Genomic DNA, 27862 nt, shown 5'->3' on the forward strand with positions numbered 1-27862 from the left:
CTAAGAGAAAAGGGAAGGTAAAATTTAGTAGGCTACAAAGGGTAAAATGGAGAAAGTGCAAACAGTAAGACTACAATTGTATTGCCTAGTAGTGGAACGTCGGATGAACTGGAACATATTCAGATGGACTCATGGTCAAGGATATCTTCACTCATAGGGTCAGTGGAAAATAAACATAAATCAACATTGGGATGGCCTCTTTTTTGGATACACCAATTGGTTGAAACTGGATTCTTTCCAGACTTGCAGACAGGTTCACACATGTTAGTGAGTCTTTACATCTGTTTGTACAATGTCCCTCTTTCTGGGCTGCCTGACTGGGTCCCCAATCCGTGCGGGGTCACTGCCATTCTTCCCTGGGAATCAAGGCTTCCTAGGAGTTTGTTAAATCCCATCCCTGGCTAAACTCGGGTCTCCAATCTCCCATCTGCTTTGTGTGTGAGAGGCTCCGGGGTGTGAGAGGAAAGGCACTGAAGAGGGAGTGAAAGAAGTGGTGGGGGGACTGCCTACTAGCTGAGACGATGTCTTATTTTTGGCGGGGGATGCTCTGGAAGCGAGAAGGCTGAACTCACTTGGAAAAACTGGAGCTGTGGGGCCGACTCTCAGCGACCGGAACGACAGCTGCCAGGGCCCTTAAGTCTCCCTCCCCACCCAGTCCCCTCCCGCAGACCCCGGGGCCGGCCGAAGGGAGATCAGCCAGTCCCCGCGCAAACTGGCCGAGAATAGCTGTGACGTAGGTTGGAAGGGCGTGGGGGGCAGCGACTTGGATGCCCCAGAAAGGAGGGAGAAACAGCACCTTCCAGCAGGGGTCGCGACCTAACGCTCAACAGCATCCTCTCCTCTTCGTCGGCCGCTCCCTCATTTTCGCTCGCGCCCGGCGCCCCACTGCCGCGCATGCGCACCGCAGGCCGGCGCCATGTTGGGGCGGTTTGAAAGAGAGCGCGGGCGTCGAGCTCCGCTGTGACTGCGGAGGAAGCTGCGAGTGAGCCGAGCCTGAGGCGGCGCGGTGTCCGGGTTGGGGATGCTTTGTGGTGTCTCGCGTTGGGTAACAGGCCTGAGCTTTCGGCGGAGAGCTGTGGAAGTGTGCGGTTTTTGTTTTTGTTTTCCTTTATTTTTATTTTGGGGCCTTAGGGGTGAGTTAGGCCGGAAAGGAGGGTGTCTTTTCGAGGGTTGTCCCATCCTGTGATAGCCGAGAAAAGGCGAAAGGAGAGTGGTGAGGAAAGAGGAGGAGACGTCTCCTGAGGGAGGGCGGTTGTGGAGTCTCTGTGGAAGGAAGAATACTGTAGGGGGAGTGCCCCCTGGGCGAGGGAGGGTCGCGGGACGCGGCGGAGGGGGCTGACACGGGCGTCTGGGGACCTGAGGCGGCGACAGGAAGGGGCTTGCGCTTTGGGGCTGTCGCTTCCGAACACTTCTCCTTCAGTCCATTGCTGCGCTCGCCCTGGCTGCTGAATAAATGGTTTCGGAGTGAAAAGCATCTCATTGAAGAACTTGTCTGTGTCTGTGACTGACGGGCGGTGGAACACCAAAGGGAGGGTGTCGCCTGATTGGGACTGGAAAAATTGGAATTCAGGGCGCCCGGGGTAGGGGAACGATGCGCACTGCTGGAGACGGGCGACCTTCGTTGGCCGGTCGATGGGTTCCTGGTTTTCTGCTGCCGAGTAAACAAACGTTCCCTTTCCTAACTTAGCAGTCACAGAGCTGTTTCCAAGAGTTGTTAATTTCCTGTGCGATATTCCCATTGGCTATTTAACACTGAACGTTCTGTTTTTGAATCAAAGTTAGTTAAAATTTCTTGTCAATAAGTTTAACATTCTGTTCTTCCGCGTGATGGATTTTCTTTTGGAGATTCGAACTGAAGCCTGTACGGAGGAAATGGTAAGATACATGGGATTTGCATGAGATATGTGGGGTTCAAAATAATCCTGTGGCTGAAGTGGGGAGAAGTGGGTGGGTCCATACCCACTTTAGCTACAATTGTTGGAAGCAGGATGATGAGTACACAGGGGTTTATTGAAAGATTCTACTTTTGTATACTCTTTTGGGGAAAAGTTGGAAAACTTTTCATAATAGAACTTAAATTGTGCATTTTCTTTTTGTCTGTCCTGTGAGTTGAAATAACTAGTAAATGTTATCACCCACTTACGGAGACCAATACAACAGCTTTCTCTTTCAAGGTTTTGTAAAATAAAATCAGTAGCCTGTTCGGCATTCAAAGACAGAAAACATTTGGTCAGGCTTATCCAAACAAATTTACTTGAGTGAGTTTAAACTTCTTTAAATAAAAGGGATACGAAAAAGGTAAAGCTGGCTTAGTTTAGCCGTTCGTCAGAGATATACCAGTATTACAGAATTCAGATAAATCAATGAGACGAAACAACTGTTACCTTATGTTCTGCCATTTGCACTGACCACGGTCAGATCTCTTGTAATGGCCATTGCATGCTCTAACGCTGTGGTAGGATGATGTTTTACTTTGTCTCTTATTTAATTAGAAAACTTTCGATGTTTTAAAGCCAAATTTAATAGTTACTAAGATTACATTAAAAGTTGTTATAACAAATATGTCTAAAATTATAGCCAAAAATTAAACATTATAACATCATAGCATATGTTAAGTCCTCAACATTAATACTTTTTTAGTATAGAAAATCCATTCATTTAATTTTAAAAAGAATGTCATCATGGACTGAATTAGTGCCGATTCGTTCTGTGATTTCTTAGGTTTTCAAATATACATCCTGTTACTGTACTGAGGTGGACAGGGACTCTCTCAATTTTAATAATGGAAAAACAGTAAGAAGAACACATTGAGTTGATTTTCACATTATTTAAGCTTCCTTTAAAAGAGGTGAGCTGAATCCATTTAACATAAGAATTGAAAATAGGGAGGGTGGTACCAAAAACGAAGGTCAGGAAATGATTAACTATTTTAGGAAAAGTGTATATTGCTAACTAATTCCAGAATAAGACCTGCAGTTTATTTACAGTTAAATGTTGTAAATGTACTAGCATTTATAACATTGAAAGTGAATATTCTCCATTGTTCCTTCTTGTTTTGAATACTTCATTTGATGGCTTTAAAAAATTTATTGAGCGCTATTATCTGCAGCACATGGTAGTAGGCTTATGATTTGAAAAATATGATGTATAGGGGAATATTAGGTATTGTGATGTCATAGAATATATCACCATAAGAGAAAAGACGGTTCATAAGTAGTTTTTAGGACTTTTTAAGAAGTGAGTACTCTTTCCTTGGTATTTTCCATGTATATTCTCAGATAATTTTTGTATACATACTTCCAGGCACATAGTAAGTACTCAAAAAATGTTTTCTAAATCATTGATGAAGGAATTCACAATAATAAAGATAACAAAAATCTACAATTCCTAACAAGGAGTGTCTGTTATAGATAATGGATTTTATTATTTAAAGAAAATTACAAGAGGTTTACATATTTTGTTTGTATATGGTCACTTTTAATTGGCACCTTAACATTTCGTTTTTGTATTACAGTTGTTTTTAAGGGAAATGAATAGAAACAATCCACTTTGAAGAAGCCATGGCGAAATCAAAGACAAAACATAGACTTTGTTCTCAGGAATCTTCAGTATCTGCGCTGCTGGCAAGCTGCACCCTGGGTGGTAGTAATTCCTCTAATTCTGATGGCTCGTTTCACTATAAAGATAAGCTGTACAGATCTGCTTCTCAAGCTCTACAGGCTTATATTGATGATTTTGATCTAAGCCAAATATATCCTGGTGCAAGCACTGGAACAATTAACATTGATGAGGATTTTACTAATATGTCACAGTTCTGCAACTATATTTACAAACCAAACAATGGTATGCTTTTATTCTTTGTTTTCTTTGTGTTCAGATGTTTTGAAGCATTTGGGAGATGTACTGTAGTATTGTAAAGTTTGACATTATTTTTGTTACTTTGGAGTAAAAATAACTTATAATATTGAGATCTGGGTGTTTTTGTAAAATGATTATATAATTCTCTGTGGAACAGTAATATTCACAAGATGTTAAGAGTTTGTCCATAATAAAGCTTCCTTGAAGACAAGTTTGGAAAATGCAGTTGTTGATAAGTCAATTACTACTTTACCGAACACTTGCAGAATGACCCTAGAATAGAAAAAGTTTGTATTCAGTTCTTGGAGGGATGTGGTCAATATATTCCGCAAGCAAAGAATGAGAACAGCTGTTCTCTATGTATAATCCATGCCATTGAAGGGTTTGTAGGTGAGAAAACAAGTTATTTTTCCACCTAGTTTAATAGCATATTTTTTTCTATGCTGCAACCAATATTGAGTGACCAATGTTATTGTGATTGTATTAGTGTATCAGATATGTCTAGATGATAAAAGTTGAAGGAACAGTAAATTAGAGAACACAGGAAAATTCAGGAGATTGGAGAGAAAAATGTAGAAATTAACACAGAACGAAGAATCATGAGAAAAAAAGCACATCCTATTTTATCCACCTACACCTTTTTATGCTTTTAATCAAAGCTTTAGTGAGGATAAGGGGAAAGCAGCAAAATGCCTCTTAAATTCTTAATTCTGATTTACTGTTGGATATTATAAAATATTTGTATGTAATAAACAAAACTGTTCTTCGTTTTTCAGCTTTTGAAAACCTTGATCACAAAAAGCACTCAAACTTCATATCCTGTAGAAGACACACCGTTAATGACATAGACTCCATGAGCCTAACAACTGATGATCTATTAAGACTCCCAGCAGATGGATCATTTTCTTATACTTATGTTGGACCGAGTCACCGAACGAGCAAGAAAAACAAGAAATGCCATGGAAGACTGGGTTCATTGGACATTGAGAAGAATCCACATTTTCAAGGACCCTACACTCCCGTGGGCAAGGATAACTTTGTTACTCCTGTTATACGCTCAAATATAAATGGAAAGCAATGTGGTAGGCTAAAAAACCCAAAACTTATGAATAGGACTAATAATTGCATTTCTGAATCATCTTTGTCTTTTCCCAAGAAATCGTCTTTCAAGGACAGTTCAGAACACAGTCTTGAAAAGAATTACCCAAGATGGCTCACTAGCCAGAAATCTGACCTTAATGTTTCAGGGATAACTAGTATACCTGATTTCAAATACCCAGTCTGGCTCCACAATCAAGACTTGCTACCTGATGCAAATAGTCAAAGGGTTTATCAAATATTTAAAGATGATCAGTGTTCCCCTAGACATAGTCATCAGGCACAAGGAACTTCTCGGCTTATCAATAAATTCGATTGTTTTGAATATGCTTTTGAACCCTCAAACTTTTCAAATTCCTTGAGTGATGATAAAGAATTAGTTAATGAATACAAATGTGATTTTGAACATAGCCAGTGTCAATGTGAGAATCCACTTCTCCCAGGACAATCCACAAAGCCATTCAGTGGTAATACTTTGTTTATTGCTTATAGTTACTTATTTTTCTTTTTTTTAAACCAAAAGAAGTGCCGTAAAGTTGATGTGATATCTGGGAGCTTTTATGTTTTGTTTTCATGTACTACATCTTTTTGGAATGCTTATAATCTTCACATACAGCATTTTGTAACTAGAAAATGTCTTTTCTCCCATTTTTTTCTTTGCTTGAAATGTCACATTTTAACATAATTTGCTGTTATAGATGAATGTACATTCCAAATGATCAGAACTCTTGTTGACTTTGTGAGATTTTGCTATGCTTTACATTAATTTTTTTCTTCAAGGATTAATAGTCATCTTTTACAATTAGGTGACAAAATTGAATTGCTTATCTTGAAGGCCAAGAGAAATCTAGAGCAGTGTACTGAAGAATTACCAAAGTCCATGAAAAAGGATGACAGTCCTTGCTCATTAGATAAACTTGAAGCAGAAAGATCATGGGAAAATATTCCTGTTACTTTGTAAGTAAGTGGCAATGGAAAAACTGTTTAGTTTTCCAAATGAAAAATGTCATGCGAATATCTGATTTATATTTAAACGAACGGTAATTAATAATATTGTAACTCCATAGAACATAGCATTGTGTTACTTGCTTTAAATTGCATTTTTCATTTATTACCACAAGATGGTATAATGGTTCATAACCTTAGGTACTTTATATAACATCTGTCTTTGTTACGTGCTCATTTTGTTTCATTATAAAATATTGATAAGCATCTTAATATGAGGGATTAGAACCAGAAACAATTATTTTGCAGAGTAGTGTTATGAAATTCTTGTTATTTTCTTCTGACTTAAAGCTTTTCCTCTGTTCCTCTATAGTCTCTCCATATAATGGAGTTATACATTTCTTTTTCTTTTTTTTTTTTTGAGATGGAGTCTTGCTCTGTCACCCAGGCTGGAGTGCAGCGGCACCATCTCGGCTCACTGCAACCTCCGCCTCCTGGGTTCAAGCCATTCTCCTGCCTCAGCCTCCCCAGTAGGTGGTATTACAGGCCTGCACCACCATGCCCAGCTAATTTTTGTATTTTTAGTAGAGATGGGGTTTCACCATGTTGGCCAGGCTGGTCTCTAACTCCTGACCTCGTGATCTGCCCGCCTCTGCCTCCCAAAGTGCTGGGATTACAGGCTTGAGCCACCGTGCCCGGCCTGAAGTTACAAATTTCTTATCATTTACTTTTACTTTCCCTTTTAGTTGTTGTTTTCCTTAAATGATGGTACATTTTTTATTATCAGAAATGCGTTATTGCTAACCCCATATCATGCCTTACGCTCTGATAATTTATTATCTTTAGTTGTCTAAACTTTCATTCTGTTATAGACAGAGTCTATAAGTTCCTGGATTCTTTTTTTTTTTATTCTCAGTTGATTGTCTCTTTTCAGAATGTAGACATTGACTATAATTCCAGTTTAGAAGCCTACGTCTGCCATTTTCTTGCTGTATTGCCTTGTACAATTTACTTGACTTCTCTAAACTTTAAAGATGGAGAAATAACGTCTGCTTCAGGGTTATTGTGAGGATTAATTTGACTAGAAAATGAAAATGAAGTTTCTGACCTAGGATGAGCTCTCTTAGAAATTTTAGTAGTGATGATGATTATCTAGAATATTTTATTTTCTTCTTTTAGCTTCATTTCTCCTTATATATTTCATATATATATGTTGAGATATATATACATATTTTTTTTTAAACTTGGGTTGATAATGAGTTCACGTAATGCTTAACTTCTCTTATCCTTCTTGTGTCCTAGTTGCTTATTTTATCACTTGTTCTGTGTATTAATGAAGTATCATAGCTGCAATACTTTGATTTTAATTGGAACCAAAATGGGCAAGCAAGTAGTATCAGAGGTGCTTAAAATTTTTGAGTGCACTTAATGTATTTTATTATTTGATAATGTAACTTCTAGCTTGTATAATTAATATTATCAATAGTTTGGCTTAGTACCTTGCATATACTAATTCATTTTTGGAAGACTGAATTTATATTGTGATGGGAATGTTTGTAGATAAAACTAAGGATGAATTGCTGAGAAGGAATAGATCTCAGTTTGAGATTGACAAATTATTATCAACCTGTCATCAAAAACAAAATTGAATAGGAAGTACTCAAGGTAGTATTTTAAGTGGTAGAGCAAAACCACAATCAGATCATTGCTTTTTTAAAGAAACTTTTTATTATGGAAAAGCTCGAATAAATTACAGAAGTAGAATAGCATAATGAACCTCTGTGTACTCTTCAACAATCTGGTAAATGTTTTTTAATAACAGATGGGTGACTCTACAAAGTGTTAGCAAAGAATAGGGGAAAGGACTACCTGATAGTATGAAAGAGCTTGTGAATTAGAAATCAAATATGTCAATAAAGAAGCATGCTTATTAAGAAAAAACATCAGCATTCTGTAAATGTTAAAAAAAGATTCTTAGATATCTGAGTTCTTGAGTTACAAACATACCTCATAGTGTTGTAAGAATAAGAGAGAAATAGATTGAATTCATTTTTGTGATTAATAGAATTTGATTCTCGGAACATTCTTATTTTTGCTGGGGATACCCTTTCCTCTACTACTCTGTGAATATCAGGAAAGAAATGGGTATTTATTAAATGTACTAGGTACATACAAAATTAATTCAGTTTATGCAATATGTCTGTGAGATAGATGGGACTACAAATGTTGAAACTGAAATTCAGATAAATTACTTAAGGTCATACAGTGAGTGGGACTGCGATTGCATGCAGGAATGTTAAATTTCAGAATTCTTTTCCCAGAATGATCTGTTCTTTATGTTGATACCAGTTATAAAGGGGAAGTCTGTTCTGTTGCCTTCAAGTAGGAGAACATTTAACTGCCATTCTAGTAAAAACTTTTAAGAGTTTATGGGGTTGTTGATTATTAGATGGTAACAATGTTTAATTGGAAAAATGTACTGTTTATTTCAAACAAGGTGAGCTTTTGGAGCATAGTCTGTAGTTCAGGCCTTGTTTAGCTGAATGTTAATATCTTCAGTTTCTTCATAGTGTTTTCTTAAAGCTTGAAGACAGAAGCAGGGAGATAAGAAGGGGTTGGATTCTGGTATCAGTTTAGGGAGAAGATAAGGGAATTACCATACAACATTAATATGAATCATATCCATGATGATTATTTCTTGGTGACTACTTGTATTTAAATGAGAATTCTTAAATTATATACTGTTTACTTTTTAGAAATTGGGAACTTAATTGCTATCTTGCATCCTTTAAATCCTGTTTAGCAAATCTCCTGTTCCCGTTAACTCTGATGATAGTCCTCAACAAACTTCAAGGGCAAAGAGTGCTAAAGGGGTTCTTGAAGACTTTCTAAATAATGATAATCAGGTGGGTGAAATTAAAAGTTTTAAAACTTATTAAAAGATTTATGAATAATACGTAGATACTAATTTTTAAGTTACTTAGATAATTTAAAGCAAAAAAGACTCAAATCTTCTCAAATACCCATCATTCCTTCCAGAATTATTGATTATATTATTTTTTATAATATTTTAAATTTTTAAATTAACACATAATAATCATACATATCTATGGGATACATGGTGATGTGATACACCGTGAATATACAGTGATCAAATCAGGGTGATTTGCATACCATCATCTCAAATATCATTTCTTTGTGTTGGGAACATTCAAAATCCTCTCTTTAAGGTATTTGGAAATATATAATAATTTATTTTTAGTTATAGTCAGCTGATACTGCTGTAGAACACTAGGACTTATTTTTTCTCTCTAGCTGTAATTTTTTTATCCTTAAACCAATCTCTCCTTATTCCTTACCTCCCTCCTACCTTTCCCAGTCTCCAGTAACCACTATTCTACTCTCTATTTCTATGAGATCAGCTAGTAAGCTTTCCCATATAAGTGAGAACTATGATATTTATCTTTCTGCTCTTAGCTTATTTTACCTAACATAATGTCTTCCAGAGTCATACATTTTGTCACAAATGACAGGATTTCTTTCTTTTTGAAGGCTGAACAATATTCTGTTGTCTATATATGTCACATTTTCTTTACCCTTCTATCTGTTGATGGATACTTAGGTTGAGTCTATATCTTGACTACTGTGAATAATGCTGCAGTAAACATCAGTAAACATGGATGTGCATATATTTCTTTGGCATATTGATTTCATTTCCTTTGGATATATACCCAGTAGTCAGATTGCTGGATCATATGGTAGTTCTATTATATATTTAATTTTTTGAGGAATCTTCATACTGTTTTACTGTGTCTGGCTGTGTGTGGTGGCTTATACCTGTAATACACTTTGGGTGGCCAAGGTTGGAGGATTGCTTGAGTGTTTAAAAAAAAAAAAGTCCATAATTGATAATACTAATTTATATTCCACAAGTGATTATTTCTTAAGGGTAAGTTGTAATGTGAAATCTTAAACCATAATAATGACCTTCTTTGTCTCTTTCTACAGTTGTTGACTTAGTCTGATTTGTCTCATATAAGTAAAGCTACTCCTACTTCCTTTTGGTTATCACTTGTGTGGAATATCTTTCTCCATTCATTCACTTTATGTGTATCTTTAAAGGTGAATGGAGTTTCTTGTAGGCAACATATAGTTGGACAATGTTATTTTTATCCATTCAGGAAGTCCATCTCAAATTTTAAGTGGGGAATTCAGTTTGTTCACATTCAAGGTTAATATTGATAAGTGAGGACATATTCCTGTCATTTTGTTTACTGTACTCTGGTCATTTTATATGTTCTTTCTTCCTTTTTTCCCCTCATATTATCATTATGGTTTGGTAGTTTTCTGTAGTAATGTTTTATTCTTTTCCTTTGTGTATCTGCTCTACCAGTAAGTTTTATATTTCCATGTGTTTTCATGATGGTGCTTATCTTTTTGCTTCCAGTTGTAGGATTCCCCTGAGCATTTCTTGTAAGGCAGGTCTAGTAGTGGTGAATTCTGTTGGTCTTGGTTATGTAAGAAAGAGTTTATTTCTTTCATTTCTGAAGGAAAGCTTTGCTCCATATAGTATCTTGGCTTGCGATTTTTCTTTTCAGCCCTTTGAATGTATCATCCCATCCTCTCCTGGCCTTTAAGGTTTCTGCAGAGATATCCACTGTCAGTCTAATGGGAATTCCTTATATGTGACTTCATGGTTTTCTCTTGCTGTTTTTAGAATTGCCTTTGCAGTGTAACCATAGTGTGCCTCTGGGAGGATGTTTTTGGCTTAAATCTACTGGGGGCCATTGAGCTTACTGGATTTGGATGTCATATCTCTTCCCAGACGTGGGAAATTTTCAGCTATGATTTCATTAGGTTTTCTGTGCCTTTTGCCTTCTCTTCTCCTTGTGGAATTCCCATGATAATAACATTTGTTCATTTTATAGTATCCTTTAAGTCTTGTAGGCTTTCTTTACTCTTTTTCCTTCTCTGACTGGGTAATTTCAAATGACTTATCCTCAAGTTCAGAGATTCTTTTGTCTATTTGATCAAGTCTATTAAGCTCTCTATTGTATTTTAAAATTCCATTCATTGAATTCTTCACTGTGTATTTTCTGTTTCGTTCTTTTTTATGATTTCTGTTTGTTGACTTTGTTGCTCATATTGTGAATTGTTTTCCTGCTTTGGTCAAATTATCTGTCTGTGTTTTTTTGTATCATTGAGTTTTTTTAAAAAACATGATTTTGAATTCTTTTTCCACCCATTTGCTGATTTCCTTTTCATTGGAGTCTGTTACTAGAGTTATTATATTCCTTTGGTGGTGTCATATTTTCTTGGTTTTTCATATTTCTTGTGTTTGTTGGTATCTCGGCATCTTTCTGAATTATTTTCTGTGTGTTTTGTTGATGTTTGCTGTGTTTTCTTAGAACAGCTATTTTGAATTCTTTGTTTGCCAGATCATCTGCAGGTCTTTAGGATCAGTCACTTATTTTGTAGAGGTTTTCTGGTTGGATTTGTCTGAAGTTTTCTCATGATTAGAATGAGGTTATGCATTTTTGGCAAGAATACTGAAGAAGTGATGTGCTCTTCTTACTGCATTATCTCAGAGGGCTCATTATATATTGATATCATTAATATATTGATAAGTTAATGCAATAATAGTAATATATAATAAAGATATAATATGTAAAAACTGGTTGTATTAACTTTGAACACTTGGTTAAGGTGATCTTTATCCTTAGTAAAGATACCAATTTTCCTTGTAATTATTAAATATCTTATAAAGCACTTTGAGACTTTGCAGATATCCTGTTTCTCCTCAAACTTTTGTCTACTAATTTTAGTATCCATTTGTGAATCCTATCTTTTTTCTATATTTATTAACTGAAAACCTTGTATAATGAAAAACTATCTTTATATTTGTTTAGTAAATTATATTAGTACAGATTCACTAATTTATTTTATTCTTGGTTTAGAATGCAGTATAATTAGTTACGCTGCTGTTCAAATTGTTTCAGGTTAGGCCATTAGGAGTTCCGTCATGTTGGCTCCTGTGCCTTTTTATATGTCTGCATTCTTTTTTGAGCATTTCTTTGAGGAGCCATGGTTCTTTGTATTGGAAAATGGCATTTAGAAACTAGGATCTAGGCATTAGTTGTGCTGAGTGCTACTAGGGTGTTGTTCATTCTAAACTATGTCAGCAGGAAGACCTAGGAAACAAGTTTGCCAACCCACATGTACTCACATATGTACATTTCTTTATCTGTTTATCTGTGTACATATATGTGTATATGTGTTTACCTATAAATAAACATATATATGTATAAAATCATGAGTATTGATACCTCTGATTCTGGTCTAATACTGCAGTTTGTTTTAGCTTTTCCCATTCCCTATTTGTAACTTTCTCCCCCCATGATAATCCTTTCATTATCTACAGTAAATTTACTTGTTTGTTCAGTCTTATTATACATGCAAAGTGGTTTTAGAATTGCTAACCCATATTCCTGTAATTAACAAATGTACTAACTAGATTACATTATTTGTATAGTGCTTTTTTTTTTCTTTGGAGACAGTCTTACTCTGTCTCCCAGGCTGGAGTGCAGTGGCACAATCTCTACTCACTGCAACTTTGCCTCCCAGGTTCAAGCAGTTTTCCTGCATTAGCCTCCCAAGTAGCTGGGATTACAGGCACCCACCACTACACCTGGCTAATTTTTGTATTTTTAGTAGAGGCAGGGTTTCACCATATTGGCCAGGCTGGTCTTGAACTCCTGACCTCAAGTGATCCACCCGCCTCAACCTCCGAAAATGTTGGGATTACAGGCATGAGCCACCATGCCCAGCTGAATATTGCTCTTTTCGTCTTTAGCCTTATAATATAACAAAATACTGTTTTCCAGAGTTACTTAGGTTATTTTCTTCCCAACTCTCTTTGGTGTGGTTGTGCTGTTTATTTATAATACTGTTAGTTGGTTCATTTGTCTTTGTATCCAATTGGCCCTCTGTATGTGTGGGTTCCACATCTGTAGATTCAACCAACTGCAAATTGAAAATCTGGAGAAGAATAATAAACATAACAATACAATAATAAAACATAATTTAACACTTTGGGAGGCCGAGGCGAGCGGATCACGAGGTCAGGAGATCGAGACCATCCTGGCTAACACGGTGAAACCCTGTCTCTACTAAAAAATATAAAAAATGAGCCGGTTCTGGTGGCGGGCGCCTGTAGTCCCAGCTACTTTGGAGGCTGAGGCAGGAGAATGGTGTGAACCCAGGAGGCGGAGCTTGCAGTGAGCCAAGATAGCACCATTGCACTCCAACCTGGGCGACAGAGCGAGACTCTGTCTCAAAAAAAAAAAAAAAAATTTTTAAAACACAATGTGCAAGTATTTACATACTGTTGACATTGTAGTATTTATTATCAGTAATCTAGAGATGATTTAAAGTTTACAGGAAGATATGCATAGGTTATATGCAAATACTGTGCCATTTTATAATCAGGTACTTGAACTTCCTTGAACTTTTATATTCACAAAGTGTCCTGGAAACAGTCTCCCAAGAAAACAGCGATGACTATATATTGGGTTGTCCTCTTGTTCTGTTTGGTTTAAATAATTTGTTTTTTGAATATATGAAATGTCACTATGGTTCTGAGAGTCGAAGATATACAGAGATGTACCCGGAGACATTTACTAGCAGGTTTCAATGACAAGTCTCAGAACAAATTGTATTATCCATACAATATTTTTAAAACATTCATTAACATTGGCACAAACAGTTCATATGTTTTCTAGTTTTCTGTCTTCTTTTGATACTCTGACCACTGCTTTGCATGAAAAGTCACTTAGCTCAAACATAAATTCCAGAGGCAGCCTTTTGTAACTATTATGGTTGACATAAGGCAGCCGAAGTTCTAAAATAAGGTAGTGGCTGGATGCAGATCATTTGGAGATTATGCCTCAGATGCTATCTCCCAGAGTGTAGGAGTATATCCTAACTGGATCCTTTTACCCTGTTTTTTTTTTTTCTTTTTAAAATGTTTCTTATATTGTTGTGTTAAAATATACATAATATAAAATTTACCATTTTAATCATTTTTAAGTGTACAGTTCTGTGGCATTAAGTACCTTCGCATTGTATGTAGCTATCACCATCGTCCATCACCAGAACTTTATTTTCTCACACTGAAACTTTGTACTCATTAAACTCTAACTCCCTATTTCCCCCTCTCCCTAGTCCCTGGTAAGTAGCTTTTTACTTTTTGTCCCTATGGACTTGTTACTGTAGGAACCTCGTGTAAGAAGAATCATATGTGTATCTTGTTGTGACTGGCTTATTTTGGTTAGCATAATGTCTTTAAGGATCATCTATGTTGTAGCATTTGTCAAAATTTCCTTTTCTTTTTAGATTGAACAGTTTTCCATTGTATGTATATACCACATTTTGTTTATTCATCTGTTGTTGCACTCTTGGGTTATCTGCATCTTTTGGCTGTTGTGAATAATTTTGTTGTGAACATGGGTATACAAATATCTACCCAAGTCCCTGTTTTCACTTCTTTTGGATATATACCTAAGAGGGAAATTGCAGGATCATTCAGTGATTCTATGTTTAATTTCTTGTGGAATTCCTATACTGTTTTCTACAATGGCTATAGCATTTTACCTTTCCGCTCCCTGTTTCTTATACCCTGTTCTATAACTGTGGAAATGTCTTTAAAATCTTTTTAACCATACTGCTTACCTTGAGTATCTTATGCTAATCAACAACTTTCTATAGAATTGAAGTTTAAGTAGTACTTATGGTGCACAGTCTATGCTGAAATATATTAAATTACAGACATCTGTACAGGCCTATTTGTTACTTGGTAGATAGCTGTTAGGACACAGAAACTCATTTGAAAGATGTAAAATAATAGACTGGTAAGACTTTTAAAAAGAAATTTTAAAATATCCCTCACCGATTATCTTAAAAGAATCCTGACCATCTTATGTGTCTTAAGTACTGCTGCGTTCTTTGAACACAAATAAGGTCAGGGGTAATCGAGCTATGAGTGTTATTTAGGTAGAAGGAGTGTATGGCCCATGAAGAGGTGAAAAGCTGGCATTCTGTTATAAAAACATATTTTAAAGTGTGCAGAGAATACTGTATTTGAAATTTTAGTCCTTGATCAGCTGTAAAGAACATGTTGGTTTACCTGTCCTCTGAAGACCTTTCATTTCATTTACAATTTGTGATTTTAAATGTGCTAAATTAATTTGTCATAAATATAAACATGCACTATTTATTTTAAAACAGCAATGACTAGAAAGGATATGCCAAACTGTTAATCATGATTGTCTTTAAGTAACTTCACCTGGGGCCTGGGGATGTAAGTGGTGAGTTACAGTTTTGATTTTTTAAAATACTTTATTGACATACATTGTTTGGAGTTTAACATTAATTTTCTATTGGGGAAATTAATACAAAATAAAACTCTTCTTTCCCTGAGTTTGGATGGTTAACTTTATACTATCATCTGTTTTAACCTTAGAGCTGTACTCTCTCTGGAGGCAAACATCATGGTCCTGTTGAAGCCCTGAAACAAATGTTATTTAACCTTCAAGCAGTACAAGAACGTTTTAATCAAAATAAGACCACAGATCCAAAAGAAGAGATTAAACAAGTAAGCACAAACATGATTTATGAATTGAGATTTGTGAATTTGTATAAAGATTTTTTTCTACATCTTTTAATAGACCTACTTATAGTTATATGTTAGTAAGCATGCCACATTACACATGTTGTAAGTGGCAGTAGTTTTTTTTTGTTAGGAAGTAATGTACTCACGTTTAATTCTGTTTGATTTCTGTAGGTGTTTATCTCTAAACAGATTGTTCTATTATGGTTATAAATCTAACATCTTATTTAGTTATGATGATGTTACAACTATAGTATCAAAGGGTTGTAAGAGTTTTGTAATGCTCTACAAAATTAATCTATGTGGCCCATCTTCTGGTAGTTATATTCGAGGAGGCCTAGAAAACTTTTTCAACATTAGATTCCTTCACACACCTTTCTCCTTTGAAATTTAATTTTGTTACTGTGTGTTCATTGGCTGTTATGAATACAGTTATATCAAGTTTTATTTTAGAGCCATTTTATTTTTTCAATTTGTGTATTTCCCGGGAATTTGAAAATCTGTTTCTGTTTTAGGCTGCCATTCTATATGATGAATTTTTTCCCACAAAAGTATAGTGTTTAAGAACATAGAGTTTATATTTTCCCAAATATGATTGTGAATTCTGTCACTTACTAGCAAGTGCAATATTTGTGCAAATCATTTAACCTCTTTAGTTTCAGTTTCCTATTTAAAAAATTATTGATTTTTAATTGACAATATATATATATTTTGGGTGTACAACATGATGTTTTGAAACATCATGAAATGGCTAGGGGAGCTAATTACCTCACATACTTTTTGTGGAGAACATGTAAAACCTGCTCCATTAGTAATTTTCAAGTATACGATATGTTGTTTTTAATTTTAGTCACCATGTTGTACAATAGATCTCTTGACCTTATTCTTCTCGCCTAACTAAAATGTTGTATCCTTTGAAAAACATCTCTGCAACTCCCGTCCCCACGTCCAGATTCTACATATAAGTGAGATTATTATTCAGTGTCTGTCTTTCTGTGCTGGGCTTATTTCATTTATCAATTTCCTTTTCTGTACAGTGAGGTTGTTGAGAAGACAAATTGAGACAAACTATATAAAGTACTTAGTATAGTGCTTGGTACATGGTAAATGCTCAATAAGTGATGGCTCATTGTTTTATTGTTATTCAGTAGATCTGTGAAATTGAGTTTTCATTACAAATGAGTGGATCAGCTTTTGAGAACCTTCATAGTCTGCTCATTTGAGTTGTATTTCTTAATTTCTGTCCTTACATTCTAATAATCATAACATTAATATGTAGAATGTAATCTATCCTTCTTTCCCCTCTCATTCTAAACATCATTGAGATATAAGCCTGTTCAATAAAGTCATAATTTTAAGCGAAGACTTGATTTTTAATAGACATACGTGTAGAAGTATACTTTAGGACAGTTGAAAAATGGCTGTTAGTTGTAGTGTTTTTACAGTAAATGGAAAATAAAAATATTTAATACTCTTGAAAATTATTAGAATTCTTTGGAAATGTAGAAAATATTTTTTAATGTTTTAATCACATTTTAAATACCATTTAATTTTATAGTTATATAATTTTAATATTTTGTTATATTTGGTGTTTTTAATAATAGGTTTCAGAAGATGATTTCTCTAAATTACAGTTGAAGGAAAGTATGATTCCTATTACTAGGTCACTTCAGAAGTAAGTATTCTTTACTAATATGGATACGAATCCATCTTAGCCATTTCTTTGACAAATATAAAGTTACAGGGTAGAAGTAAGTAGTTTTAAGAGTAGCACTATTAGGCATATTTAAGCTTCTTGGAGCACACTGTTTAATTACACTAAAAAACATTGTTTTCTTTTAAACTTGTGCTTTTTCCTATTCAAAATGTTCTAAGGACCTAATGAGATAGCCTTAGACCTCTAAAATATAATGGATATGACTCATTTTTGAGTAGTAATAGCAACAATTTATGATAGTATTTTTGTGAGTATCCTATAACAGTAACTTGTATGAAATGTGTTTTCATATATTCTCTCTAGAATAAATTTAATAATAAATGGATCGTTATTTGGAACATCATTACAGAAATCTAAAGTAGATATAATGACCTGGGTATAAAGATAGGTCTAATTTTCTTAGTTACAGTGTCTTAAATAATAAAATGGAGAAAAATACAATTTGTTTCTATAGTCATGATATTGACAGAAGAGAAGGGTATTTATTTTGGAGTTCGTTGTATGACTATGAAGTGTCCTCAGAAGATGGAATACTGAACTTAGGAAATACTGAGATTAAAAGTTTCTACTCTAGTCACACCATTTCACTTGGCTACCTTTTGTACTTTGAGAATTTGCTTAGGCTTCTGTGATCTAAGGAACTGGTGGAAAAATAAAACACTAGACATGTAAACTTAAGAATCTAATTGTCACAAATGTGTATATAGTTTTCATAGTTTTCATGTATCATGTATAATTACTTTTTTCTCTCTACTTAATTTATTATCTTTAGGGTATAAATAATGCACCTTTGTTTGTAGCTTGCCATAGTACTGGGGTATAATGTTTCATACCTAATAGAATTCAGTGAATAATGATAGTAATAGCTAACATTGAATGTTTACCAAATTTCAGTATTCTAAGTGCTATTGAATATAATTCATGTGATCTTCACAACCTTATGAAGTAAGTACTATTATTATTTTCATAATACAGATCGGAGAATAGGCATGGAGTAGTAAAGTAACTTGCCATAGCTAGTAAAAGAAGCGGGATTCAGATCAGGTAGTGTGATTTGAAAGTCTGTATTTTTAACACTCCTCTCACTAATGATAGTGATGAATTATTCATTGAGACTAAGAACAGGGCCTCAGTTGATCACCTAGTATGAAGACTTCATTCTGCTTTAAAATTTGAGGTGAATGACCATAAGTTTTCCATTGCTCTTTAAAGCATTATACTGCACCTGTCACAGACCTACATGTGTTTTCTGAGTTAATGTACATATCCTAGATGTTTTTCCTGGTGAAAACTAACAGTGGATTGTAAGTCATTAAATCACCACAAAAATCGATACTGATCTATAAGTGCTTTTACCATTTGCTAGAATTTTTTTAATAGTAACTTTTTTTCTACTATAAGCAATCAATAGTCTTACCTGTATATGGAGTTTCATTTTTAGAGAGAGTAAGGTTTATGTTTTGTTAGATGGCCTTTAGTTATTAATTCTGTTGTATTAACTGGAGCAGTCTTAATTTGTCTTTACATTTCTAAAGTATTATCAGTAAGACGTTTGTACTGTAATGAAGTAAGCTTAGACTTACAAAAGTTATTTTCAGTCTGTAGATTAACTGTTTTAAGGTCAATTTAAATTAATTACATCTCAGAATTCCTTTTTCCAGGCTGCAAAATATTCTGGTTAGGTATATGGTCATCTTTTCATACTTCAAATATTTCAAATGTATTTCAGAATTTACAAAATATTGGCAAAATATTTCAAAAGTTACTGATTATACTTTGTAGGCTTTATTGGCCTTTCCTAAGGTAAAATCCTATTATGGCTCTTTACATTCCTCAAATAACAGTTTTTGTTTTTAATAATTTGGATGGCTATCCAGTTTTAAGATATATTTCATTAGCCATAGGGAACTGTAAGCTAGTTAGTCTGGCCTTTGTCTAGTCCCTTAAATACTCAGTTTTCTTATATTCTTCAATTAGAAATATGTGTTCTCTAGGAAGACTCATTGGAGCTGGGATTACAGGTGCATGCCACCATGCCCGGCTAATTTTTGTATTTTTAGTAGAGATGGGGTTTCGCCATGTTGGCCAGGCTTGTCTCAAACTCCTGACCTCAGGTGATCCACCTGCCTCGGCCTCCCAAAGTGCTGGGATTACAGGGACGTGCCACCATGCCTGGCTAATTTTTGTATTTTTAGTAGAGATGGGGTTTTGCCATGTTGGCCAGGCTGGTCTCGAACTCCTGACCTCAGGTGATCCACCCACCTCAGCCTCCCAAAGTGCTGGATTACAGTGCTGGCCACCACGCCCAGCTGAATATTTTAAAATTTTAGTTATTTTACCTCTGATTGGTTAGTAACTTTGGGTGAATTATTGTCACTTAGTCAATGAAGGTGGGAATCTCAGAAATTAACTGAAGTTGCCAAAAAAGGTGGGAGAATTGAGAGTCTTCTTATTACATTTGAGTAAAAGTATCCAAGAAGTGTATAGTACAGGGAAATAGATATACATGCAGTAAATAATGCTACTAGTTTCCTTCCATCTCCTTGTCCTGGGTAAAGTGGAAGATGCAGTTTATTATACATTTATTGAACAACTACTGTGTGTTAGAGACTATAGAATAGAGTGTTGTAGTCATTACCTTTCTGCTCACCATAAATGGAAATTACTAACATTGGAGGTTATTACACAGCTTATGTTTTTTTTTTTTAATTTAATTTTGTTTTTTTGAGATAGAGTTTCGCTTTTGTTGCCTAGGCTGGAGGCTGGAGTGCAGTGGCACGATCATGGGTCACTGCAGTCTCCACCTCCTGGCAAACGATTCTCCTGCCTCAGCCTCCTGAGTAGCTGGGATGACAGATGCCCGTCACCACGCCTGGCTAATTTTCTGTTGTATTTTTAATAGAGATGGGGTTTCACCATGTTGGCCGGGCTGGTCTCGAACTCCTGATCTCAGGTGGTCATATCATCAGGTGATATGCCCATCCCAGTCTCCCAAAGTGCATGGATTACAGGCGTGAGCCACTGCTTCTGGCCCTTCCTGCACATCTTAATTACTATATTGTCACTCTGTTTTTCCTTAATATCCTTCTTATTTATCAAAGATCTGAAATATGACTAATTGATGTTTTCTGAGTGGTCCTCCAGGAACTGAAATATAGGGGAGAGAAAAACTGGAAAAATATAATTAGAGAAGGCTTGGAAAGTTAAGGGCCTCTTTTCCTGGTTTGAGGAATGATTGAGTTTTCTCCACTGATACCTGCAATACAATCTTGGCATTATTTCAGAGAAAAATCTAGGTTGTTGGTATAACAACACATTTATATAGACTTATTGGAGTAGTTGGCAGCTTCCCCTATAATCAATAAAAATGAGTTTTGTTCAGATCTGTAACTAATCCTTAAATGCTATTTAAAAAATAGCTATCTTGAATGTAAATGTTAAAAATAATTTCTGTATTTTACTTCTTAACTAATATACACAGGATACCAAAAGCAAAGGTGTCATTTCATAGAGCTGTAGTGAAAATTACTTGAAAAAAGTGTTTTTGTTAAGTGTGATACAACTGATACCTATTGTTTCTTGTTAGGGCACTTGGCAGACTATCTTAAAAAAAGTTAATGTCAAAAAATATAATTTTTAAAGTAAATGTTGATAGAACTTTAGATAAATTATTTTAACCCTCAATTATTCAGATCTCAAGGTTTTATAAGGAATAAGTCTCAAAGTTTATATAAATTTACTTCTCATACCAATTTTGAAGTTAATAATCTAATTTATTTTTTTGCTGTCTGCATTGGCTATTCAGTTCTTAATAACTGGTTTATAATGTGTTTTATACTTTTTAATGAAGGGCTTTGCACCATTTATCTCGCCTGAGAGACCTGGTTGATGATACGAATGGAGAACGGTCACCGAAAATGTGAAGAAGAAAATGCAATTGTCACCACAATAAATAGTCACCACAGAACAAATAGGCATTTTTTCTATTACTTAAACTGACAAAGTAAATATAAGCCATACATTATTTTGTGGTTTGTTCAAGGATTATATATTTCTAAAACACTAAACTTGAAAATACCCATAGGTTTTGGGACCTATCTTTATTTTGTGCCAACATACTAGAATGTGAACTGCAAGGACCCACAGTGTATCCTGAAGTCTTACTTTCGCCTTCTGGCCAGCAAATGTCTAATATTTAAAGATGGATGACTTCTGTTCTTGAAGCTTACCTGGATTTAACCTTCTTCAGCATCCTCAGCATTTTATTACCTGGTTCAGGATCATTAAGAAACTTACTGGTTTTTATCCAAAATCTTTTACGTTAAATAGACTTTTTTTAAGATATAGTTAGCATCACTTTTAAACAGCTTAAAGGAATATCAAAATTGTTATTGTGTATCTCATCTATAGGGAAGTCTGTTACTTTGAAATTTTCATAAATTTAATATTTAAGATACATCGTATTTGAAAATTGCATTAATAGTGGGGTGATACTGTGTTAAAAGGAACATTGTGTTGTGACATTCAAGAGAACCTCCTCATTTAATTAGTACTTTGATTCTGTGTAACATAATCTTGGTAGTGCTTGACAGTTTCCAAACCTTTTTTTGGAGAGAGATTTAAGAATTTAATATTTTGATATTAGATTGTTTCCCAGATTTTAATTTTGGGGTTAGCTCAAACTAGTGAAAACTATGACTAAATGGCCAATTGCTTTATCAAATTTGATAACTAAAACTTAAAATGAAAATCAGAAAGCAACTGTATTTTAGAGCTATTTTGTAAGAGTTGTGCTTTCTTTAACACGATCTGTAGTCTTAAGTTTGTCTCTAGCTAGAACTGAACAAAGCTCTATAATTTTTACCAAGCACTTATTAATACTTCTTATAAGTAGTAAGCATCTTTACTAACACAACTGAGAATTAAGTCATAAAACATAACTAATACAGCACATTACTGCCTGATGAAATTAAAGAGTACTGTGTATATGTATAACTACTACAGGTTAACACTTCACCCAAATGATAGCGTTTTTCCTCAGTAGATTTATTGTCAAATAGGAATTTCTAAGCACATTGAGTCAAAGCATTTTTTCCAAGTTAATAAAGTGTTATTTACTATCTTTGTTAGAGGTGACATGTCAAACACTACAGTGAGCTCTGTGGGTTTTTTTTTTTTTTTTTTTTTTTTTTTTGCCCGTGAGTTTTTTACTATGCTGCTCTGACCAGTTTGAGTGGCAATTACCAATAGATTTGTTTTCTTTATTCTGTGATATTTTTACCACTGACACTGTTTTCGGATTATAGTCTGCTTCATAGAAAATAGCCTGCATAATCAAACAAGGAGTTACTTTGAAATTAAAGTATGCCTGGCTATTAAAAATGCAGATTTTAGGTGGGTAAACATCAGGTAGGTCTGGGTGGGTCATGTTCTAGGCCTAGAAAAATACACTATTAGACAAGTTCTAAAGAAGGCAAGGAGATAAAGGCATCAGGTGGTAACTTCTAATTGAATATTATATGCTGATCATACATAATATATACTATGCCTGGAAATTATGACTGAAAAGCACCTATTCGGTTAGTGCTCCTATTCATGAGAACATATCTCCAATACTAAATGAGATAAGCCTGTTCTAAAATCTTACAGCCAGTATTTTAAGAAACTTGATTATACTTACCAAAGGAACATTGTTTGTTTTCTCTTGTTTTAAATATGGAGAGGTTTAATCCTTTACATAACAAAGGAATTAATTTTAGCAAAATGATTCATTCCAACCTTCTTATAAGAAATATCTAGGAGAGTCAAGTAAGAAAAATAACGAATCTAAGTGATAAACATTCAATAAATTCTCTAAATAAGAGATTTATTTACAATTTTAATATCTCAGGGTTCTTTTTAGGTTTCCAGGGGAAAAGAGCAGGATAACAGTGTGGAGACTGCTAAGTTGAGAATTTAAAACAAAGGAGAACATAAGATTTTTAAAATTGCATTGTGAATGTAAAATTTTTATCAATCCTTTGCTCTCTTTTAGACATATTGAGAAAATGTTAAATAGAAAAAATTAAGAAATTTTAATAAGATGTTTCAGATCTTTGAGTATGAAAAACATAACAAAAAAGCCTAATTTCAAAACACTATTTGAGATCAAGGGACAATGGTGTGACCAATATGAAGGGTCAAGACTGAAATGTATTGTCTTTACTATCAAGAACTCTCCTTTCAGTTGTTTCTCGGACAGTTAATTTCAGCTTCATAGAGATTTCTGAGCAAATTAAGAAACACTATTTTCCTGGGTTTGTTTTGGGTATATGTCATTATAGTTATGTTATTTCTTGTTGAAATTTATAATGTGGGTTTTTTGTATTGTTTTAGTATTTAATGGTGTATAATGTGTTATTACATTATATGTAGTTATACCAAAATATTGCCTGAAGATAAATCATGACAAGGTCCCCTGTTTATTCCTGTGTTACAGACACATGGAATTGCTCCTGTAGATTTGAATTTTTGTTTCATTTTTTTCTGTCCCACCCTTCACTCTCTCTGTTTCAGAACATTTTTGGTAGAAGTGTTATCCAGAAGTGAACTTGTCAAAAGGCAAGTAGCATGAAAGAAGACAAAAGAAGCAAAAGGCTAATACAGTGGATAATTTCTGAGCACTTGAAGTTTCTTCAAATGTGCAAGACTGTGTGTCTTCCTATTAGATGTATAAATTGGATATTTCATGCCTAATTAAATGTTGCGTTGGATTGCAGTGCCTATCATACAGTGATTGGTGTAAATTGAGGCCTAATCCTGAACACATATAGAGCATATTGTTAGATATTTTTCCTGTGACATTTGAAGTTATTATTTTCCCATTTCCTTTTTCTTTTTTTGTTTATAATCATATGTCCCTAAGATTGTTTTCCTTTTTTGGACCAAAAAAAAGAAAAAAAAAATCTTAGCTTTTCATCCTCCCAGTGTATTCTGCATTGTCCTTAACCTAGATCAGCCCGTTCTGTGTAACAGTTTTTCTCACAATGTAGCAACTTTTATCCACCCTTCAGGACCTTCACTGGGACTAGTTCACTCATTTTCAAATAGCTATTTCAACCTTTAACGTCTACTGTCTTTGTCTTTTACACAGAAGCCAGAGTGACTGGTCTTGGCAAGACTCTGTTGTGTATCACCACTCTAACCTCACTGATTTGTTTCAGCAAATTTGCTGTAGTTAAATTGCTTTACTCAGATTCCCCCAAACTTTATATGTGTATTCTCATCTTTGTGCATATTATTTCTCATGCTTGAAATACTCAATTTTTGTTCTTTTATCTAAAGCTTACTCTTACATTTCTTTAAAGCTCTGGCCAAGTATTTTATTTCATCCCTAAACATTCTAACTATCCACCAAACTGGTAAGTTGGCTTTTCTTTTTCCTTCCCCTGTCATTCATTTAGCTGTTATATTTCATTTTAATGTTTTGGGTGGTGCCTCTTATACTATGTTGTATTCCTAGACAAGGAAATGTATATCAAAATATGTTAGATGATTGATTGTTTTATCTCCTTGATGATAGCACCTCTTATACTGCTTTACAGAATCAGGAAAAAGTAAACTGCATTTTACATAGTGGTTTTAAGTATTGATTGATTGATATTCTAAACCTGGTTTCCTATATAAAGTTGTTAAGTTCAAGATAAAGATACCACATTCTTTACTTATGTGAGGTTCTGGAAATCCTTTATTTCTTTTTTAAAAACATTTTGATAACTTTTTTTTTAATTTAAAACTTTTTAAGAGCAATTTCAGGCTCATAGCAAAATGAAGAAGAAAATAATCTTCACAGAGATTTCCCATAAACCTGCTCCTGCACATGCCCAACCTCCCGTTTTCATTGTCTGCCACCAGAGTGGTGAACAATTGGTGAACCCACACTGAATCATCATAATCACCCAGAGTCCATAGTTCATGTCAGGGTTCACTCTTGTTGTACATTCTGTGAGTTTGGACAGATGTATAATAAACTTTGGCTCCACCCCAGTATGCAATCCTCTTAGTGCACAGGCCAGTTGGATTCTGGGGACCCCTTCCCACCTGGCTGTCTCATTCCCCTCTAAAGTACATCTAATTGCCATTAGAAGAAGGATAAGGATAAGGACGAAGACCCATCTTAACTGCTTCCTGATGACAGGGGGCACTATTTTGGGAAAATGGCAGTCAGAGCTTCTTCATAGGCCTGTTTAAGGGTTCCCAGCAGAAGGGGCCATCGTCGGAGGCTCCGGTTGCATGACCGTTTGGAGTTTGATGGCCTAAAGGCAAGAACAGACAAACCAGGTTATTAAAAAATATATGTCAAAACGAAACAAAGGGAGAAGTAAGGACAGCTCAAAGATCCCAAGGCTGTTTACCAGTTAGCACAGGGATAGGGAGGTCAAAAGCCTGACTGGTAATAAACACTTTTACCCTTTTGCCAGCATGTTGGGCTTCTGGATTCCCTTCCCCTGAGCCCAATTCTAAGCCAACCAGTTTAAGGTTTGGGAAATTAACTTTTCCCAGTGTGAAGGGTGCATCTGAGGGGAGTGTCCTGTAGTTTGGAGACACAATTACCTATCTTTGAAGAGAGGACAAAGGAGGGAAAAAGATAAAGGCTCTTTTCAAAAGAGTCCTTGGAGTTCAGGATGCATTTGAAAGGGGTACAAACTGAAGAAGAAAGGCCACCCATCTAGAAAGAGGGGAGCAGGCATCCCTGGTTCCCTTCTCTTTTTAGCAGATACCCGGGGTACGTGAGAGAGAAGGATGAGCATTCTCCTCTTTCGTCCTTGTATCCCTGAGTCCTGGTGACCTTGGCAGGTACTGCCATGGATGTTAAAGTGGCTTTCACTCATGTTAACGGGGCCTAGGGGGTGGGAATTATCCACTCTTCCCACATATGTTCTGTTTCCCCTGCTGTCCATAGCCTTGAATTCCCTAGACCTCATTTATGCCATGAATACTAGCATGGCCTTTATCTATGAAATGGGAAGAGTGGCTTAATTGACAGGAATCAGCCACATTCACCTGTGTTGTGCCTTTTCCGTTATCATCTGCCTCTGGATCCCTCAGATCCAGTTTTCCTTCCTAGGGCTTTGACCTGAAGCTTGGAATTGAGTTTGGGACAGAAATATGTGTCAGGGGGATTTGCACGGACTTATTACCATAAGCCAAATGCTAAGGTGAAGCTGTAGAATTAAGTCCTCCAACAAGGGAGAGAAAAGGATGTCTTGTGATACATCCAGATAACTGGTGGCTATAGTTATGCTGCCAAGATTTGGGTGCATTGTGCTTGGCTTTGTTTAGCTCCCTTGGTCTTACTTTCCCATAAAGGAAACCTCCAAGTGATGGGCATACTATTTATTCCCATCACCTGGCAGGATTTGCAGGATAACTGCTCAGAACTAGAATATTGATCCAGATTTTTACATTACCCGTCCCTCTGTTCTTTCTGAGCTGCAGCTGGAGATTGCTGGTTAGTTCACAGGAACAAGTAGGGTTAATCTAAAATGTAGGTGAAAACTTAAAAACAACTAATGAGTTTAGAATTTAATAACAAATGTATGATAAATTTTGAAACCTAATTTTTCTGTCACCAGTCCTCATTTTTGTTTAAAAAACATAAACCATCATAGGACTAAGTGGTTTCCAAAATGGACTTTAGTCTTATACTTGGCCTGATTATTTGCATAAGGTGCAGCAAGAATAGTTATTTCTACATAGTCCTTTTGGATTGGCTTTGATGGAACTCTGGGCCACAAGGAATCTCAGGTGAGACTTTTTAAGCCGAGCCCAGCCAAGGGTTTGTATCCTCAAATACCTGTGAGTTGGGTGATTCTCTCCTTTTAAGGTCCCAAGATAAACTTGGAGCTCCTAGGCCTGTTACAAAGTGACATTCTTTACTGACCACAGGCCAGGAACCCTGTACAGGGACTGTGTAGGCAAGGGTATGAGGCCAGTTCTTCCTACAGGGCTTTTAGCAGCTCTGCAAGTCAAGATTGACTTCTTAAAGGGAAGCATACCCTTCCAGTCAAAGCCTTGGTAAAATAACCAGTTTCTCCAATTGCATACTGTTGAAAAAAAAAATGGATCCTTATTGCACTGATGCAAATAACTATATTGCCATAAGTTAAGAATACTCACACATAGTTTCCAAATTCTAGAGGAACCAGGCAGAGAGAAACAAACATACTCCAAATTTTGTTCACAGGAGTGTAACTTAATTAAAGGCCATAAATAGTGCAAAATAAGTTTCCTTGACTTTGAAAAACAAAACATGGATCAGCAATGTTCCAAGCAAAAGTCAAAAAGATTTGCTTTAGTTTCCTGAGTTCAGTCCATTTAGTGAACTCGTTTTGCCTGATATTCGTGAACACTTCAGCTCTTTTGAGTCTTGTATATTTTTCCTTTATTCCAATGTCACAATCTCCAAACTTATCAGAAACCTGTATTTGAGAGCACCTGTCACAGTCCTATGGCTTATAATAAACCATCTTTTGAAAAGGATTAAAACAAGATAATAATTGTCAATAGCAAAATGTCCAGGATGGTTAGAAACACAA

The 27862-nt window shown here is 35.3% G+C and overlaps 2 protein-coding genes across 15 annotated transcripts in view; one reads left to right on the top strand and one right to left on the bottom strand.

The window, feature by feature from the left end:
* STARD6 (StAR related lipid transfer domain containing 6) overlaps positions 1 to 915 on the bottom strand; it is a 33261-nt gene extending 32346 nt beyond the window's left edge. For 3 of the 6 annotated variants that reach the window (XM_034943745.3, XM_034943743.3, XM_008952613.5), the window contains exon 1: positions 797 to 915. The gene's annotated coding sequence lies outside the window, so the exon portion shown is untranslated. Of the gene's footprint in view, positions 1 to 572 lie in introns of all 6 variants that reach the window. The other 3 variants (XM_014342367.4, XM_014342366.4, XM_034943744.4) reach the window with 3 other exon arrangements.
* On the top strand, positions 730 to 24991 carry C17H18orf54 (chromosome 17 C18orf54 homolog). Of its 9 annotated transcripts, none has more exons than XM_008952611.6 (8): positions 730 to 1083; positions 3515 to 3843; positions 4635 to 5423; positions 5763 to 5913; positions 8705 to 8807; positions 15422 to 15553; positions 17173 to 17243; positions 21136 to 24991. In XM_008952611.6, exons 2-8 carry the CDS (start codon positions 3561 to 3563, stop codon positions 21206 to 21208), a joined length of 1602 nt encoding a protein of 533 aa, XP_008950859.2. In that variant the 5' UTR covers positions 730 to 1083; positions 3515 to 3560; the 3' UTR covers positions 21209 to 24991. The 9 variants fall into 9 exon arrangements, with proteins under 9 accessions (XP_008950859.2, XP_054958558.1, XP_054958560.1 ...); XM_055102583.2 differs by having other exon boundaries at positions 737 to 1083; positions 4635 to 4940; XM_055102585.2 differs by having other exon boundaries at positions 737 to 1083; positions 4635 to 4883.
* The last annotated feature ends 2871 nt before the right edge of the window (positions 24992 to 27862 follow it).

The sequence above is a fragment of the Pan paniscus genome, chromosome 17 (assembly GCF_029289425.2).
Source record: "Pan paniscus chromosome 17, NHGRI_mPanPan1-v2.0_pri, whole genome shotgun sequence".
Classification (NCBI taxonomy): Eukaryota; Metazoa; Chordata; class Mammalia; order Primates; family Hominidae; genus Pan; species Pan paniscus.